The sequence below is a fragment of the Bactrocera latifrons genome, unplaced genomic scaffold (genome assembly GCF_001853355.1).
Source record: "Bactrocera latifrons isolate USDA-ARS-PBARC rearing strain unplaced genomic scaffold, ASM185335v1 scaffold_276, whole genome shotgun sequence".
Classification (NCBI taxonomy): Eukaryota; Metazoa; Arthropoda; class Insecta; order Diptera; family Tephritidae; genus Bactrocera; species Bactrocera latifrons.
This window is the reverse complement of record NW_017536363.1, coordinates 260,680-280,067: the sequence shown is the minus strand read 5'-3', so window position 1 is coordinate 280,067 and position 19,388 is coordinate 260,680. Positions and strand designations below refer to the sequence as shown.

The 19,388-nt window shown below is 33.6% G+C and overlaps 2 protein-coding genes across 3 annotated transcripts in view; one reads left to right on the top strand and one right to left on the bottom strand.

Moving 5' to 3' along the window:
- LOC108970010 overlaps positions 1-11,594 on the top strand; it is a 29,567-nt gene extending 17,973 nt beyond the window's left edge. Inside the window, exons 4-5 of the mRNA XM_018935094.1 lie at positions 10,162-10,385; positions 10,455-11,594. Coding sequence (XP_018790639.1) covers positions 10,162-10,385; positions 10,455-11,180 — 950 coding nt within the window. The 3' untranslated portion in view covers positions 11,181-11,594. The remainder of the gene's footprint in view (positions 1-10,161; positions 10,386-10,454) is intronic.
- Positions 11,595-11,669: 75 nt separating this feature from the next.
- The window catches only part of LOC108970012, an 82,453-nt gene continuing 74,734 nt past the window's right edge, over positions 11,670-19,388 (bottom strand). For both annotated transcript variants that reach the window (XM_018935098.1, XM_018935099.1), the window contains one exon: positions 11,670-12,391. In XM_018935098.1, the coding sequence (XP_018790643.1) occupies positions 11,690-12,313 (624 nt within the window). In that variant the 5' untranslated portion in view covers positions 12,314-12,391 and the 3' untranslated portion in view covers positions 11,670-11,689. The remainder of the gene's footprint in view (positions 12,392-19,388) is intronic.

Genomic DNA, 19,388 nt, shown 5'->3' with positions numbered 1-19,388 from the left:
TAAGTTAAGAATTAATAATAAATTATTTAAACGAGTTTGAGCTTATAACAGCAACTTTGATACAAGAAGTATACGCTCAAATAGCAAACAGTGTAATTAAAAGCGTGCTCTCTTGCAAGAAAAACAAAAATATAAATAATAAAAAAACAAACACGGTCGACTACAAGTCGAGACTGTTGTCAACTTAAACCTGTTARACGCAACCAGAGCTAGAAAATTCCATCAACCAACCAAATAACCTAAAGCAAAAACATAAAATTAAAAAAAAAAAAAATATATATATATTTATACAAAAGCAATATTTTTAGCGCAAAACTCAAAATTCGCTGTGATTTTTTTATTAATCTAATTCGCAATACTCGTTCGTCGCTCGTTCTTTCGAGACTTTCGGCTCGCTACATTTACAATATAATAAGTTGTCTTTTTTTTACAAAGCGCGAAATTCAGTATCTGATAAGAAGCGTAGACAATATTCAAATTTTGTTCAGCATTAGTAGATAACTGTTTATTCATACTATTGTTAAATTTAAAATTTTTTTATTAACAACTACTAATACTTTTGTCATCGTAATAAGTACTTACTAACTCTCACTAATCCATTAAGGCATCTTCATCTCCACGAAATTTATCATTTTATTTTTATTGAATCTCGTAACAAAATCGCGCCGCTCTCTTTCGATTTCATTAAGTTCGCGCCTCGTTTATTACGCGTGGTCTGGCTTGTTTTTCTTTTTTTTTTCACATTTCGCATTCGAATCGACTTAATACCTTGTTATTGTTGCCTGCTGCGGTGCTGCCATCATGAACGTTACCTACATGACACCTCACACGTATGGTTAGTATAAATATGACCGCTGTGCATATGTGCAAATTTGTGTTTTACACGTTTTTATGCATGTGTGTAATATGCATTTTTGTATATACATATATGTACATGTATGTGTATCATAACCGAATGCCAATGCCCCTTTTATATAAGTAATCATATAGTTTAAGCTTAATACCGCTCATTTACGAAACATCAAGTCTTATTTTAAATACATTTATTTACATTAATTTACAATTTATATGCATATATATTTCTAATAGATATAATTATGTTTATTTATTTGCACTAAACACAATCATAATTCTCCAACAGAGCACCTGTTGTAAGTTGGCATTTAAATTTCCAAATTTTTATTTATTTAAAAAATATTTTTTTTTTTTATTAGTTTTTGACCCGTCAATGCTCGTGCAAAAGAAAACTCGCTCATATGCATTTCTATAAAAAGCCTCCTCATTGTCTTTATTAAACTTAACTTCCTGAAAAATCCAAAGATAAAAGCCAAATGTATACAGCGTCCATTTGTTTGCAGACGTTTACATTTTTTATAATTATGCATTTGGGTCGCATAAAAACGCTGTTGTTTTTATCTTTCACTCTTTTTTTTATAATCAACTGCTTGTGAATATTAGGGTGTGTCAGTATGGATAAACACCCGAAAACTTTGCAGGGTGACTTATATATAGTTTGAGGATAACACTACACACCATAACGACAACCAAAGCTTTAGTTTGTAAATTAATAAATTGAGCAAAACTGCAATCCAGTTTTAAATGGGCGTAGCTGTTTTTAATATACATACTATATGCTAAGTTTTATTTTAGTTGCGTTTCAACGTTTGTTTTGCGTAGTTACCACGCCCATTTAATAATGCTATACTAAATATACTTTTTTATGTCAGAATTATTTTTTTATACATAGCCATATGCGTTTATTATTATCGCACTATTGAGGGGTGCGGTGGGCTCTCATTCTCATTATGCGGAACGAAAAGAAAGAGTGGTGTTAAAATAAAGCTTTATCTTGAAAAGTTTTTAAACGTAATTTTTTCCAGTAAAATCCTTTTTGTTGAGAGGTAAAAATTCTTAAATTATTGGGCACTGACTTTTCATGTCTGAAATGCACTTACAGTTTTGCTACATCACCTAAAATTTATTTTTATATAATCATTAATAATCCATTGAACAGGATATAAACTCACGAACCACTTGCTATATGTATTACCGTCACCCTTTTTATATATTTTAGTAAATTATTAAGAAGTGACGAAAAGTGTTTAAGCACTAGGGTAGTGTTGCATCCATAAGCAAAGCATTCGATAATGGATTTTCTAAATAATTAAAATAGCTCGAATATATACTTTTGAATACCCGGGCTGAAAAGTTCGGCCCGTTAAAATAGAACAGTACTTGCTTTCGACGAAGATACATCGAGTATAATCGGTATAATTATTAGCGATAATTTACTTTTTGGATTCATTTTCTCTTCAAAACATGTTTTAGTCTTACACCTTCAATGTGGTTTTTTCAGCGAGTTTTGGTCCAGAGCTCATTGTCTTGATGGTTATTAAACCTCCTTTATTTAAATAAATACTTTTTTCGCAATTTCTCTTTCCAAGCGTGGATAAAACACCACAACATTGTAAGCTGACATTTGCCTCCCACGATTTAAGTTCGGTTCATTAAGTGCATTTCACATTGATGACTGTTAATTTTACATGGGAGTGAATTGTGAAACAAGGATTCATTCAATGTCATATATATAGTTTCTAATTTTTGTCGAGTTTACTATTACTTAATCATTCAAACACTTCTAAGAATTATCGCTCGGCACCACCCACTCCGATCAAAGTTTTCATAAACTGAAGTATTCATGAACGATTTGTCCAACACAACAAAATCAGTTTTATTATTATTATTATTTGATCTTTTTCTCCATATCTCATATAAACGTTCACTTCTTCGTATTATATGACCACTAACGATCGTTGAATTATTGGTGTACTCGCATATATAACGTATTCGGCGTATTTCTTATTAAGGAAAGCCCAACACTATAGATTCGTACCTTTTTAAGCGAGTTGCAAAATAAGACACTACCAATAAAAACTAAATGCTTTCTTAACAACAGCACTAAATTCAGGGAGAAGGATTATGCAATAAATAAAAAATATGTGAAGTTTGCTAGGAAATTTCAGTGCTTTTTTTAAAACATTTGAAAAAAATTAAAACAAGTGAGCCAAACAGAAGTATAAATACAGAAGTATGAATTTTTTAGCGTTTTGCATCAGGGGCACAAATGTTCAATTTTACTTAATATCTTAATTAGCAGTTTTACAATAAATGACAATTTATCACAAACGCATTTTCTTTTGATTTACAAACTGAGATTACTGTGATTTGTCATTCATAATTAAGGTGTACTTTAGAATAATTTAGAAGTGTGCTTGCCCTAATATTCTCAGATTATATTCATATTTGAATTGTACACAAGTCAGGTGCTATGAATTCATCGAAGTAAACAATAATTCAAAACTACTTTCCACTCAGAGTTAATCAGTCTATAAATACCCAGAGCTTTACACTATGGCGATTAAGCTGCAAAGTGAGCATAATGTGCCATTGCTAAAACTGCTTCCTCTTCCTTCTCGGCAAGGTCGCACTCACCCATCTTTTTCCTATAGCTTAGATTACAGTTGCCTTTTCAAATTTCAAACAAAACTAAATTGCCCTTGAGCTCATGAGAATCAAAAAAAAAATTTATTTTGACATTGAACTGTTCTCTGCCATATTCTCAACTTGTTTGTTAGCGTTCGCTTTGTCTTTTTTATACAGAGTGTAATCAAACAGCCCAAATTAAGTCGTAGACTGGTTAGTTTGTAGCATGTCCGTKGCTTCAGATTTTATTGCTAATATTCTAATTATGCTAAAAACAAATTGTAGGSATGTTGCGATATAATGTGATTATTAGTAGGAAAGAGAGGTATTGATTTTTTGCTTAGTTTCTCAGTGTTTACAAATAATAATTTTATAAAATCTTTTATTGACATTTCTATTGCCGCCAGACGTATATTGTTGCCACTACAATKTTGCGTTAATGTTTTGTTGAAAATACACACTTTTTTAATGAGTTAGCGTCAGACGTCTTCAGCTTTTGTCTGAAAGGTTTCTTTATTACCAGAGTTGAATACCTTTTCTTCTTCTTCTTTATTGGCGTAAGCACCGCTTACGTGATTATAGCCGAGTTAACAGTAGCGCGGCAGTCGTTTCTTCTTTTCGCTACGTGGCGCCAATTCGATATTCCAAGCGAAGCTAGGTCCTTCSCCACCTGGTTCTTCCAACGGAGTGGAGGTTTTCCTCTTCCTCTGCTTCCTCCGGCGGGTACTACGTCGAATACTTTCAGAKCTGGAGTGTTTTYGTCCATTCGGACAACATGAYCTAGTCAGCRTAGCTGCTGTCTTAATTCGCWGAACTATGTCAATGTCGTCGCATATATCATACAGCTCATCGTTCCATCGAATGCCATATTCGTCGTGGCCAAYGCGCAAATGACCATAAATCTTTSGCAGCACTTTTCTCTCGAAAACTCGCAAYGTCGACTCATCAATTGTTGTCATCGTMMATGCCTCTGCAACATTTAGGAGGACTTTRGTTCTCAATTGCCCACTAAGTCCGAATTAGCACTTGTTGGCAAGAGTTATCCTGCGTTGGATTTCYAGGCTGACATTGTTGGTGATATTTATACTGGTTCCAAGGTAGACGAAATTATCTACGTCTTCAAAGTTATGACTGTCAACAGTGACGTGAGAGCCAAGTCGCGAGTGCGACGACTGTTTGTTTGATGCCAGGAGATATTTCGTCGTGCCCTCGTTCACTGCCAGACCCGTTTGCCTTACCTCCTTATCCTGTCTGGAGAAAGCAGAACTAACGSCGCGGGTGTTGAGGCCGTACGCCTCATTAACATAATATCATCGGCGTACGTCAGCTSTACACTCTTATAAAAGATTGTACCTGCTCGATTAAGTTCTGCAGCTCGAGTTATTTTCTCCATCAGCAGATTGAAGAAGTCGAACGATAGGGATTCGCCTTGACTGAAACCTCGTTTGGAATCGACGGAGCTTTTGGTGTTGCTCAACGTCAGTTTACACAGCCATATTAGTTTTGCRGGGATACCAAATTCAGACTTCGCGACATAAAGAAAAAATCCTTTTCGTGCTATCAAAATCAATTTTGAAATCGATGAAGAGGTGTGCGTGTCGGTTCTCTTTTCACGGGTCTTTTCCAAAATTTGGCTCTTCATACTCACGCATTTTTTCATCTTTCGTTTTCTGTCTGCAAATACGTTTCGCTTCCCTCTTTAACTCTCGGTATCTACCCCATGCCGCACTTGTTGTGGTCGATTGTAACGTTGCAAGGTAGGCAGTATGTTTTGGTTTCGTTTGCAATTGTACGAAAGGAGCTTGAAATACCATTCCACAGTTCCCTTATACTTCTCAGAGAACAGGAGTGCAAGCCGAGTGGAAAATCGTTTGGCTTCTGTTGTGATTGCAGCTTTTCGATGTCGAACCTTTCTTGTGTTTGTTGCCGTGCGTTCTTTGCTGCACAGAGGTCCGAGTCGATGTTAGGACYTCGGAGCGTACRCACCTCTAGAACACTGGAGAGTGTCTTCYGTCTATCACAACATTATCGATCTGGTTGGTGGTATTTCGATCCGGAGACAGCCAGGTAGCTTGAAGAATTTGTCTATGCTGGAATCTAGTACYACAGATGAATACCTTTTAGGGACTTATAATATGGTTTTTAAGATCACTTCAAATCTGCAAGGCGGTTTAGCGGAAATGATATTGTAGTTGACTTTTATTTGATAAGCGTTAGGGAGTAGCGTATCGAACACATTTTACCAGCTGCTCAAAGCGGCTGGGTGTTCTTAAAACGTTTCTGCCTCTTTTCATGTCAAAAGTATTTTAGTACAGCTTTCATGTCTTACAATTTCTATAAAAAATATATTTTTATATTAGTCTTAAGTTTTTAAAACCAATAAACATGTTTTCGTCTTTTCATTTCGGAGCGTATTTTGGCATTAGACCATTCACAACGATGTAGCTTGTTTAATAAACTTAAAGTAAAGTTTTATCTCACTGATTTTCATCGGAAAAAAACTCTTTTTTTTAAGGAACAATATTACCTTTTTTGCCATTTAACTTTTTTAATTTTCAGAGCATCTTGTTCATAACGGAAATATAGTATAGCGCTCTAATAGTCGGTATGAACAGAGATGCTTTATTATTGACTACCGCACTCATTAATGTAAATGAAATGAAATGTTTTATTCATTATGCTGTACATGTTCATATTTTATAAGTCAAAATACGTATATGTATATATTTTTGAACTAAATACTAAAGCAGTGTGGGCGTTAAAGCCAACATTGATATGTTATTCGTTATATTCCATATACTATGTGTAYGCACACGTATGTATGTATGAATATACATTAGAGTGGGTTAATTTAGAGGGAGCCAAAAAAAAAACGGAAAAAGCGGTAAATGGTCTACTGCTGATTTTGAGCCAACGATTACTTTACACTCGTAAATGCGTATAACTATAACATATGGATCAAAGCTCAATAATTCCGTGATAGAGCATTTACGACTGTATAAAAAATCTTTATGACCTGTTTTATTAAACAGAAACTTTTGTACTAGAATATTTTTTTTTTAAGTTTACAGGTTTATCTTATATATATACGTGTGTACATGGAAAAAAAATCTTATTAGGCAGATTTAGGAAAAACTGTAAGTACAGGAGGTGTTTGCAAAAAAAAAAAATTAACTATAGAAATTTACGAACACCCTAATGTGTATGCACAGTGTAAGCAAGTTTTTTTTGAATAACACCTGACCTCAAACACTTAAAAGTAATTTCCCTAGTAGCCAATCGTTGCCCACCACAGACTCAAAAGTTTTATGCCTGTATAATGAAATACGTATGCATATATGAATGTGTGCATTTATTCGTTGTTYATTGCACAGGTGTTCCATAAGGCTCAAAAGGGGGGATTAGCACTGATTTCAGGTGGTCACACCGTCATAGCGCCGCTACGCGCAACAATGAATTATATACACGTGCATATGTACATATGTAGCCGCATAGGCATGTTTGTATGTATGTTAAGTGAAAATGTTGTTTATTGGTAGGTGCAGCAGTGCACCATTCATATTGTCTGTTGCCAATGAAATTGTTTGTGTAATTATATGCAAAGCGCTTTTAAAATTATTATTTTATTTTTTGTTTTTGTTTTGTGCACACTGCTAACGGGTATGGTAATTTTGGAATGTCTCACAACTGTTGTTATTATTTTGCAACTTAGTTGCTTACAAATGTGCTTTATTTTTTCAATCCAGTTTCGTTATTGAAATTCACTAATTAACAAATTATTACGTACAGTGTGTCAAATAAGTTTGTCGCTGTTGAAATAGTGCAGCATTATATTTTCAATTTTTTTTCTCATTTTGATGTTTATACAAACCATATGTAAAGGTACTCCAAGCCTCAATGATCTGTGGACTATATTAGGTGCGCAACCAAGTTATATATTTTTTTTAATGAAAATGTAATTTATTGTAAGGAAATAGTTACAAATGAACTTATTCGAAGTATTGCTCATCGCTAGACACAACCTTTTTCCAACCTTTTTGGCAAAGCACGAATACCACCGGTATAGTTCTTTTTCAATGCTGAAAATGTAATTGTAAATTAGTATTATTCTGACTTCTTTGTCTTCAGCCAGAATTTTCTAATAAAAAAGTCTTTCTAAAGCAATTATTATATTACATATTTGTTATAAAGAATTTTTATTCATATCCGAGGCTGTCAAAATAATACTTCTGTGAGTACAGATATTTCTGAGAGCATTTTAGTTATCTATATGTGAACTGAAAGGAAAATATGTACTCTCCAGTTTATTTTTTCTGGCACAGACAACAGACATACAATCATATTTTTTTAAAATAACTTTTTCTACTATAATCTTTCCGCATATGAAGGACGTTTCATCCAAAATTCAATACTCACCCTCTATACGATTTCGTTAAAAAGACGTTTTTAAAATTTTCAAAGTCGTCTTTCGCGGTCTAAAATTTTACACAGTAAAGGAATGAAAAAACATTAAACTTTGCACACGTCTTCTTCTTCTCTACTCATTTGTTGGAACCGCCGATAGCTGTCATCAAACTGAACGATCAGAATAATGCCGTTGTGTGGTAAAGTTTTTCATTCAACGAGAAATTTTCACGAAATTTACCATATATTATTCTTGAAAGAAAAACTACATTCTATGCAAAATGTTCAGATCAGATCGCTAATACATATGCACTGGTGGCAGAAAAATAATGACGAACCCGTTGTATTATTGAAAAGCCCAAAAAATCTAGAGGATAGAGGAAAAAAAATCATACATACGTTCCTTTCAAGAAATTTAATTACCAAAATTCTCAGGATATCAAAGTCAAAATAGTAGTTGATTAAATTTGCATTTTTCTTTCTGCGACAGACCACTCAATTGTCTTTGATGAGATATGGTTAACATGCATGATGCAAATTTTGGGGTTAAGTTGTTTTGGTGCTTCTATATTCTTACATAACATATTTATTTACATACGATTCAAGGGAGAAGAGAAATACTTTACAATGAAAAATGCGTTATGAAGGTTTTTGATATTGCCAGAAAATTTGCTTTTTGGTATTGTATCATTTTCTATTCCCAATATAAATCCACTTTAAATACATAACGAAAAAGTGAAGTTAAACTACTAACATCACCTCGTTATGATTCATAAAAAATTAATTTTACGAAAAATTCACATTTAGTTCGATTAGAAGTGAATGCAAATAGTAAACAGTGTTGGAAATATATTGTCACTTTATAAGGACAGGTTATGRAAACGCGGCTGAAGTAGTTATTTTTTTTTTTACTAATATATTCAATAATAATTTCCATTAAAGTCTCAATATGTAGGTTCGTTTGTGTGTAGATAAATTAAATGCATTGATACTTCTATACATATGTATGTATATAAGAACATATGTATATATGTGTATGTAGGAGGGTAACGTGCGCAAAACTGGACCGAGGTCAATATAAATAGTTGGAATACATAAAATCAAGAATCAAGTAATATTTTATCATATAATTTTTTCTAAACTAACATGTTTATACTCTAATATGTTGTTATGCACACACTAAAACACACACACATCTAAATTAATATATATTAACATTTGTATGTATGTATAATTTTTGTTGCATTTTCGCTTTTGCTACCTTATAACCATTATCAACAGCTGCAAAAGTATTCATGAAGTTTTCAAACAATCGCATTCTAATCGCAACAGTGTCCTCCATCATTACCCTCCCCATTGAACTCTCGTTTCGCAGTGTGTTGCCTCCACTTTTTGTAGATTTTTTCTTACATCTTTATTTCCATGCAAATAATATTGACTATATAATATAACTGGGACGTTAATGATAACCTTTTGGACCGTCGTCATATACATACATATGTATACATATTTATTTATGTGTTTGACTTTCCTCATAGAAACCCCCATTGCCGTTAAAATATAAATATATTAATGTTATTGGCAAAAATAATGTGCGGTTCACTTATTTGCTTTGTATATACTATTATGTTGCAAAAATACTTTGTAAGCTTGGTTTGTTTTATGTAGATCTTGACTTCTCTTTAGATATGATACAGGATATCACCTCATAAGAGCACTTTTTCAATCGATTACAGTTGTGATTATTAATGTAATGAGTTATTCAACGATCTATCTTCTTTGTATACTATGAATAGGGTATATTAAATTTGCCACTAAGTTTGTAACACTTAGAATGAGACCTTATAAAATATTTATGTACTTATGTGTGCTGCCAAACAAACTAAATGATAAACATTAAGCTCTTGTATTCTTTAAATAACAAGATATGTTCACGAAATTTTGCATGGATTATTGTCCAATGCTACAATAAAATTTCCCAAGAAATCTATATCCATTATATAGCATATATCCGTCATACAAACTAACCTATCAAAATCAAGTTTTCGAGTGCAAACTTCTGTCAATGCAACCGAAGTTAACGTTTTTTCTTGTTGTTATTTATTTTAAGTCTAAATCGGTATTAATAATCGGGAATATTATCTCCAAATTGCAGTTAACACAATTTTATGTTGTACAAATATACTTATCTCGCTCATGTCATGTCAATAATTTATGCTGTCTGAGAATTTCAACTATTCAAACTAATTTAACATATCTCTTATTTACTTTCAGAGTGGTCCGAAGATAAAGTGCCACTACTCGATACCGACTCTATCATTGCTCACCCCAATTCAGCAACAAAAGTTTACAGCACCTTTGACAATTCTGATGCTCTAAAATCGGAAAATTTCGAAATCACAGTTCTGACCACATTAACTCCACCGCAATCTCCACCACAATCTTCTACTTCGGCAAACATCCTACAACATGCCATTGCTACGGAAGGCGTAGTTAATGTAAGCATTTTATAAATGTATACACATATATTTTTACGTTTAGTTATGCAATTTCATTTAATTTTTTAGTTCAATAATTATATACACCACTCATCGTTCCATACAACACCGGCAACAGTGAGTAGTTCCGCACCAACACCAGTAGCTACATCCACAATCCATGCAGCTCCGTCCCATGCGTTAGCATCGGCTACCCCTACAGCAACGCTACAAAATTTACATTTCTCCAACTACTATGGAGCTGCACCGTTCACACCTTCCGAGGCGGCACAAACCGACGATGACAAACGCAACTCACAGATCGTAGATGATATATTGAAATCATTCATAAAAGAATTGCCAGATTTAAACGATGAATGTGAGTCCAACTCGTCGTCGGCATACTCGACAGTATCGCGTCCAGAGTCAATTGTTACCGATGAAGATTGGTCACCAGATTCTTCTTTCTCATCATCTGCCAGTTCTTCGCCTATTTATGGCGGCTGTGATGAAGACAACTCACAACTCGTGCAGTCGAATCTATCCGAACCTAAGAAGCGTACACGGCCATATGGACGTGGTGTTGAAGATCGCAAAATTCGGAAAAAGGAACAAAACAAGAATGCGGCTACACGTTATCGTCAAAAGAAAAAAATCGAAATGGAGAACGTGTTAAATGAGGAGCAACAACTAACACAGCGTAATGACGAGCTGAAACGCATATTGGCCGAGCGTCAGCGTGAGGCCAAGTACTTAAAGACCCTCATTAGGGAGTTCTACAGCCAGAAAAAGGGCAGTGAAAGCAGTAAACATTGAAGTACCAACGACCAGCCATCAATTCAAATTTGTCATCAAATAGCTAACAAATCAACTGTTCAACAAACACCAACAACAACATTTCCAAACAACATTTTAAACATATTTTTTAACTTTGTATTTTTAATTGCTACGCAAACATTGTAATAATTCAGACAATATGCAACTAAACATCGGCATACATTGCTAGTTGGCGCTTATGACAGGATCTCTTTTGATCTTCGAACCAATTTAGCCACGTGCAAGTGCGTGTCCCTCCCAAAAGTGTGCATAGTGCCCAAATATAAACCCTAAACAACATCAACCGAATAACTATGTACACGTAGAAATTGCTTAGTTGACTCTGAATTCAATTCGGGGCACTTACAGTGCCTGCGATTAATATTACAAATAAAAGGGTTTATAATATACATATATTTTGAGTTCTTTTTTTCATTTGTTTGCTTTATACAGTTAGTATTTAAAGTATAAAATATTGAATATAGCAACRTATCTAAGACTCCAGCGTCTTATATTATCAATTTAACATTGGGGTTTTTAATTTTAAAATTCTCCATGGGATAGTTCCACTCCGGTTGCAATTCCAATTTGAGTACTCGCAAGGTAGGTAAGTGAAGTTTGTCCAAAAACTCGCCGTTCAACGTGTAATTGCCCAATATTTCTAGTTCTAATAAATTGTTACAGCTCTTGAGTAAGTCTGTTAAAAGTTTGTCCGTTAGTTGGCAATAATTCAAATTGAGCTTTTGTAACTTTGCCGCCGCGTTGCCGATGTATTGACAGTATTCTTTATTAAAATATACATAATTTAGCGAAAACACACGCAATTGCTTAGTAGCGGCAGCTCCTTTGCAGAGCGGCTGTATTATATTTAACACATTTTGTGTTGGTATTGAGTATCCGCAAGTAATGCTAATACTGTATATATTTTCACCTATTATTCGCAGTTGCTCTGCGTTGAAATTCGGGAATTCTCGTATTGTAATATTGAGCTCCTTGAATGTTGAAATTCTTTGATGTGCGATTTCCGCAAGACGTGTGTTGCGCACATCGATTACTTTAAACGCTTCCACAAGGCTGAGGTATTTGAATATTTCTATGAGACAGTCGTCGTTCAGATCAAGTAGAGATTTCATACTTACTCCTATGTTAATAACGTAATGTGAACAACGTAAAGGACTTTCTCTTCTGCGGCAAAGAAACGAAGAGCTGAGCTGAAATAAACAAGTGAAAAAAGCAGTTAAAGATTTCAATTGTGCTGCAAACTGAGTTATAAATTGTTATGATTATATAATATATTTCTTTCACCTTACTTTAAGCTACATACATACATATATATATTTTTTATGTGTGACATTTCACTGGTTGAAATATGGTTTTCAGTCGAAGTATTTTTTGTATTTTTCAGAAACTAATCGAGTCAGATAAAGAGTTACATGTATATACATACATACATATATACATATATTTAAATGGAAAAGATCACGAGATGAGTTGAGTCTTGGTTGTCTTTCTGTCCGTGCAAGTTGTAACTTGATTAAAATTTCAGTCATCGAAAATCTTGATGAACCTTGTTACATGAGAAGTTTGGTATTGTAGATGGGAATGATCAGACCACTGCCACGCCTACAAAATACCGTTGATCAAAAACTTCTACAACGTTCACCTTTGTGTGTAGTCTTTATCTAAGGAACTACTTAACCAATTTTAATTAAACTTGGTGTGTATTATTTCCATTGATTCCTATCTTACACTGTGAACAGCAAGCTTACTCCCTATATAATAAAATATTTTGCTTTTTATTTACAACTTCCGGGTACTCTTTGTCATAGAACAAAAATTTTAAATAAAATTTTTTATTTTAAATAAAATTTTTTAAATAAAACTTCCGTTTAAAAACTGACAAAATCGGACCACGACTTTTAAAGGCCCCAGATTCAGAATATGTGGACCCAGAGCCTATGGCTGACTTGACAATCTGTGATTACTGGCATTGTTATTCGGAGAGAATATTTGTATTATAACAGCATGCCTTTGTGCAAAAAATGCATGAAATCGGATTAATATTTTGAATATAAGAACCCAAATACACAGTATAAGTATTTAAGGCTTTTGGTTGGCTTTATATCGCATATGTACATATATCGGTCAATTTGTAAGGTACCTTTTATGGATTACTTGAGTTAATTAAGTATTGTAATGCCAAACTTTAATGAAATCAGRCCAGATATTCGACAAGTTCTAAAATACTCAAAATGGTAATTKCCATCCAACTGACTTTAAAGCGTTTATGTCAGTCATATGTGTGATATTTTATTGAAATTATTATGATTTTCTACMTGTGAAAGTTTGACAACGGGTTGAAAACCATAGCACTGAGTTTCAAAAATTTAGCCCATTTGGCTAAATTTATATCACATACATTTATCTAATGTGAAGATGATTTTAATATATTTTTAGATGACGGAAGTAAAATATACATAGCAGTAAAATTTGGAGAGTCTATGATTTATAATATAATATTTTATAAGTTAACAAATTAATCAACATTGTTTAATGAGAATATGTAAAATTCTTCACCAAAACTTAAGTCTTCCTTGCTTGTTTTAATAGTTTTCCATTAAGATTTAAAAAACATAAAGCTACACTAATAATAAACGAGTATTTTATTCACYACATATGAGAGTAATAGGTAAATGAATGAAAAACAAGTAAGGATGCGGGTGCATTCGGAAATTTTATACTTTCACAATCTGCGACTCRCACAGTCGGGCGAATGGAAAAAACAGCGCAATAGTGTGTCTATTCTTTCTAAAGGAGAAACTATATTTTTTACGTTAAAAACGTTATAAGTTTAWTTTTTAATAATATAAGAAAAAAACGATATTTGTAATTTTATTTTTCATTTGAACCGTTCAAAATAGTAAAACAGGTCTGAAATATTAAAAATAAATTGGTAGTATTGAAGATAGCGGCTRTACGTATGTATACGTACCACATTAATGAGGTCTCTCTTGCATGAATTCAACGCGATAGCTTTCGGTCGTTCCTTTTACGTGAAATTTTTTTAAATAAAATTCATCTCAATTAGTTTAAGGTTTTTCAAACAGGTGAACAAAACTATTATACATATAAAAATAATAAATTGAGATATCATAATCAACCTATAGGGGTTCCTTTGCAAAAAGTGAGAATGCCTTTGTAGACGGGCGTAATAGAACCACTGCGACGCCATTAATGACATAACTAAGCACTAAATTAMGATACAAAACTGTAATTTGGGACAGGATAACGCAGTATTTAGGCGATTAGCCAACAGGTAAACAAAAAAAAAAAAATGGCCCGGCCTCGCTCTGTTAAAGGTTTAATGCACATATCTCCTAAACCAGTTAAGATGCAATAGTCAAATTTGTTCAAGTCACTTCGGCACCTACCGGCACTGTAAAAAGGGATGACATCGGATAATAAGACCAATGTTAGGTATATTCAGATAAAATCCTTATCTAATAATATGTAATATTTCTATTTTTCCAAAAATGGATAGAATCGGATCAATAATACCCAATAGAAATATGTTCGAACTTCCGACTGAATACCGCAAATATCGGTCAATATGTGAGTTATCTTAATAAAATTGAAAAAGCGTGTTTTTCTGGAAACATTGTATTTTTAGATATGAAATGTATGGAATCAGGAAAACTGGCCCTAACCGCTATATAATTAAGTTTAGGATTTTAAAGCATCCTGTTGATTTTGTGCCTCATATATTGGTAGTGGTATGTRAGGTACCTTAATKAAACTAAGAKATAMTCTTTTTTTCTGTTAATAATATGTGGTAAGTGCAAAAATAGATAAACGCGTTTCAATACTATCCCAATCTTTAATATACCTAATATAAGATTTTCAAACTTTAAACCGTATATATCGGTCAATATGTAAAAGACTTAACAAAATTATCATAATGTATAATATTGAACAGAGTATAGTTTAAAGCCAAAAATATGTGGTATTGGACTTCGAATTACTCAAACCCTATATTCTACGTACAGGTATATTGACTTTCGTTACACTAACAAACCCTATTCTATTGGTCAGTATAAAAGTTATATATTTAAACAAACTCTTGAAAATATTTTCTTTAACATATCTGAGCAATGAACCTGAGTGAAATCAGCCCAGATCTTTATTACCACCTCGCATCAYACTTACGTAAGTACGAACTTCCATCTAATGGGGATTTTCTGGCTAAAGTTATTTGTTAGGTACTTTTTGTGACAAGTCGATGTTTGTATATTATTTATATTATGAAGAATAGGTTTTAGGCTATTTTACGAGAATAACACACCCCAATTAAAATTATATAGGTATATCTTTATGATCGTTCGTTAGTTAGTCCATAATCTAAGGGTTTATATGTAAATGTGACATTTTTACTGATATTGCGTTGAAGATTTAACTTAAGATATATGGTCCTATTTAATAAGTCCTCGCTTATAGTCTTGCTGACGAGGGAAGGTACAATCTTCTACTTAGAGTGTACAACTGCTGACGTACGCYGATGATATTGATATTAGTGTGAAGCTAGACGAAATATCTCCTGTCATCAAACAAACAGTCGTCGCATTCGCGACTTGTCTCCCACGTCACTTTTGACAATCAAAACTTCGTAGTCTGACTGAGACTGAGTAGACAATTAACACTAGAAAAAGCTTAAAAATTTGATTGTTATTTATTCCAGAGTTTTATTACGACTTTTAATAAAATATAAAAACAGTTAATTATTACTATTCAATTTCCCCTCACCGACTTTAATTTCCATAATCAGTATGACCTATTTATATCAAGACCCGTCAAAATGACGGTTATAATAATTTATATATCATCTATGCAATGATGGACATCAATACATATACTATATATACATATACGTTCATTACATCGTAAAAACAGCCAATGGATTGTACTCCAGAAAACTAAAAACAAMAAAGTCCTTATGAACGCAAATCTTGACAATTCGATTGTGCAATAAAAACAGAGCGTGCATGCAACAAATATGTTTATAGCAAGTGTTCAACTAATACTACATAACATGTACATGTAAAATATGTGCCTCATTCAAATAGAAACTGTTTTTGTGTTTTTTTTTAATAAATAATCAATGAATTATTATATTAAATGTTGTTATTGCTAAATTGTATTTTTCTATTTACTTAAACTAACTCAAACGTTACTATGAAAGCCATAATCAAAAATTCGTCAATTTGACGGGTGCGGTAAAAGTAGGTATACTATATTTAAGATCGGTAGTAAGTCCTCTCTCGACGAACAAATATCAAATTCTAGTCACCCCCGTCCTGATATGWGGTGCAGAGGCATGAACGATGACATCTAATAAGTCGGGGTTAACAGTTTTCGAGAGAACATTTCTGCGGAAGATTTATGGTCCTTTGCGCATTGGCAACGGCGAATACCGTAGTTGATAGAACAATAAGCTGTACGAGATATACGACGACAATGACATAGTTCAGCAAATTCGGAGACAGCGGCTATGCTGGCTAGGTTATCTCGTTCTAATGGATGAAAACACTCCAACTTTTTATTCAGTTAAATTTTTAACGGTCGTATTTATTATTAAATATTATATCATAATTTTAGTAAATTGAAGCTGGTTTTTTCGTTTTATTATTAAATCGTACGTTTTGCAATTATTTTTGATTTCTTTTAAAGTTCACACGTTTTCGTGATATGTATAAGAAAAAGTTAAACAATATTCGCTAGCCTTCAGGAGGTTGGTGAATCTAAACTATTTCACAAATGCAAAGTAGTCAACTTTAAAGGAGTATTTGTAAGAGGTTTTAGCTATATACTAGATATTTACCAATATTATGAACCGATTAAAAATATATGTTAAAGTATTATACTATACTCATTTCAAGCAATACCTATATTGTATTTATGTATTAGAATATAATAAATATATTTGTAAAGGGTATTCCAAAATTAACGCAAGATTAGAACTAAGTAAAAACACAGTTTTAAGTCCTTCGAATGCAACTTTTTTATTGAATCATGAAGTTCATAGGATTATGAAATAACACTCCTCCACGGCTTTCCATGCACATACTCACTCGTTTGTCTAACTTTTCTTTGACTATTCTGCATAAATATAGCTAAATTTCATGCAACGTTGAATCTTCTTCTTTAGAGCACGTGGGGTTATGAGAACGTTGCATTAGTCCAGTGATTTTAAATAACGCTATGAAACCTGTAGAGATCTTCTTGAAATAAGTCATCCAAAAATAATATTGAATTAATATGTGAGTGTGTCGGTGACAATCCAGGAAACCAGTCTGCCATCATTTTTGAAATATTGTTTAATAATTGTCGATTTTATTTAGGGTTGTCAACACTTTACTACAGAAATGGTGCCAAATTTAAATATGGCGTTAATTTTGGGACACCCTTTATAAATATGTACGTACGTACATATTGCCCCATGTATGAGCTTTTAACTAGATGAGTGGCAGCTCTGTTCCGGCTCACATTCAGGAAAGGGGATAAGTGCGCGCGCGACGCTGCTGTGCACCTAAGTCCCAAACGTAATTTTCCGAATTCATTGAACTGCGTGAGTGTGAAAAATAACAATTTAGATAAACATTGCGTCGCCATAGGTCGCGCCACTCAGCCACCTTACTAAGCACCGCAAGCGTAGCATAACGTCAGTCTCCGAGTTTGGCCACATGCGTCTGCTGCCATGTCACAGCAATAGTGTGTTGACACTAAGCTTGCTCGCCTAGCGCGCGTCACCTTCTCCTCACCCCACTTGGAAATCGCTTGCTGAACATACTCACACACATATTCATATATATACTTCCATACATATTGCGACTCCAATCCTGCCACATTTGTCTAGCTAAGTCTTCTTTAGCAGCGCCGATTTGTAGCGTCTGCGGCATCGAAGAAGGCCGTTTGGTTTGGCTTGTTTGTCACTTGTGTATGTAGGTGTGGTTGTACGAGTATTGATGTTGGCGTTTGTAATGCTGTCAGTGGTTGATGTGACACAAAAATCATATTAATATAAATTAACGATGTGGAAAATTTAGTTTAGTAGTGAAATTGGCGAATGGATGAAGTTGCTGTTAAGGCATCCACGGCCTTAAATGACCTAAAAGGTGGCGAGTATAACTGTGCGGCAATGGCAATGTGAGCAGTAGAATTGATGTCAAGAGATATATATATTTACGAGTACAGTGCAGCTATAGGATGAAGGTTAGGCCATCACGAAGACCGAAGCTGCTAAGGATAGCACGCCCGTTAAACATTAGTCATTTCAAATGCGTAAAGCTTTTGCATGAAAAATCGTTGGCGCCTGTTTACGAATCGATTCGAATGCTGTATCGCTTGATTATTCATACAAATATAAATTCTCTTTATTTACATGTTAGTACCATATACATACAAACATAAATATATACATGTAATTTATTAAGTTATTTTATTCAATTTTATTTCAATTACATTATGTTTTATTCCTAATTTTTCTTCTTGGTCATGTTCTTGGACCTTTCTAATTTCGCTTTCCTTTGCAACAAAAAGGATAGTGAGATAGAACATCTGCTTTGGTAGATTTTAAATTGAAGATTATGCCATAAAGAAATATGTTAGAGTCCTCATTAGCTAAAATACTGTAAAAGTTACATGACATTCCATCCCATAGTTCACAAGTTAGTGTTCTCAAAGTGACGCTACCTTTGCGACGCTACCTTTTTATATTATTAATTTGATTTAATACAACATTGTTTCCTGGTGGTAATATGAAAATGGTTTGATAAGTGTTATGGAAAATTTGAGACAGCATACTTAACTATCAAGTATTTGTTTTCAGAATTTGTGTCACTCGTACCAGCGCAAATAATGCACCGTCACCCTCAAGGACAACACCAGAAACAGCTTGAAAACTCATGTAACTGTGACGGGTGAGTTAGTTAACATCACTGGTATAAGAATAAAGAAAAAATTAGCACGTAGTTTTTGGGATTTGAATGGATTACCCTATGAACTAGAGTCCCATCGAACTTATTCGCTAGATTAAGGCCGCAGCGACAAGTTTCCAAGACTTAGAAGGTTCGCACTATCTGGTGCTCAACCAATAAAGCTATATTTTATATAAAAACAAGTAAGGAAGCGCTAAGTTCGGGTGTCACCGAACAT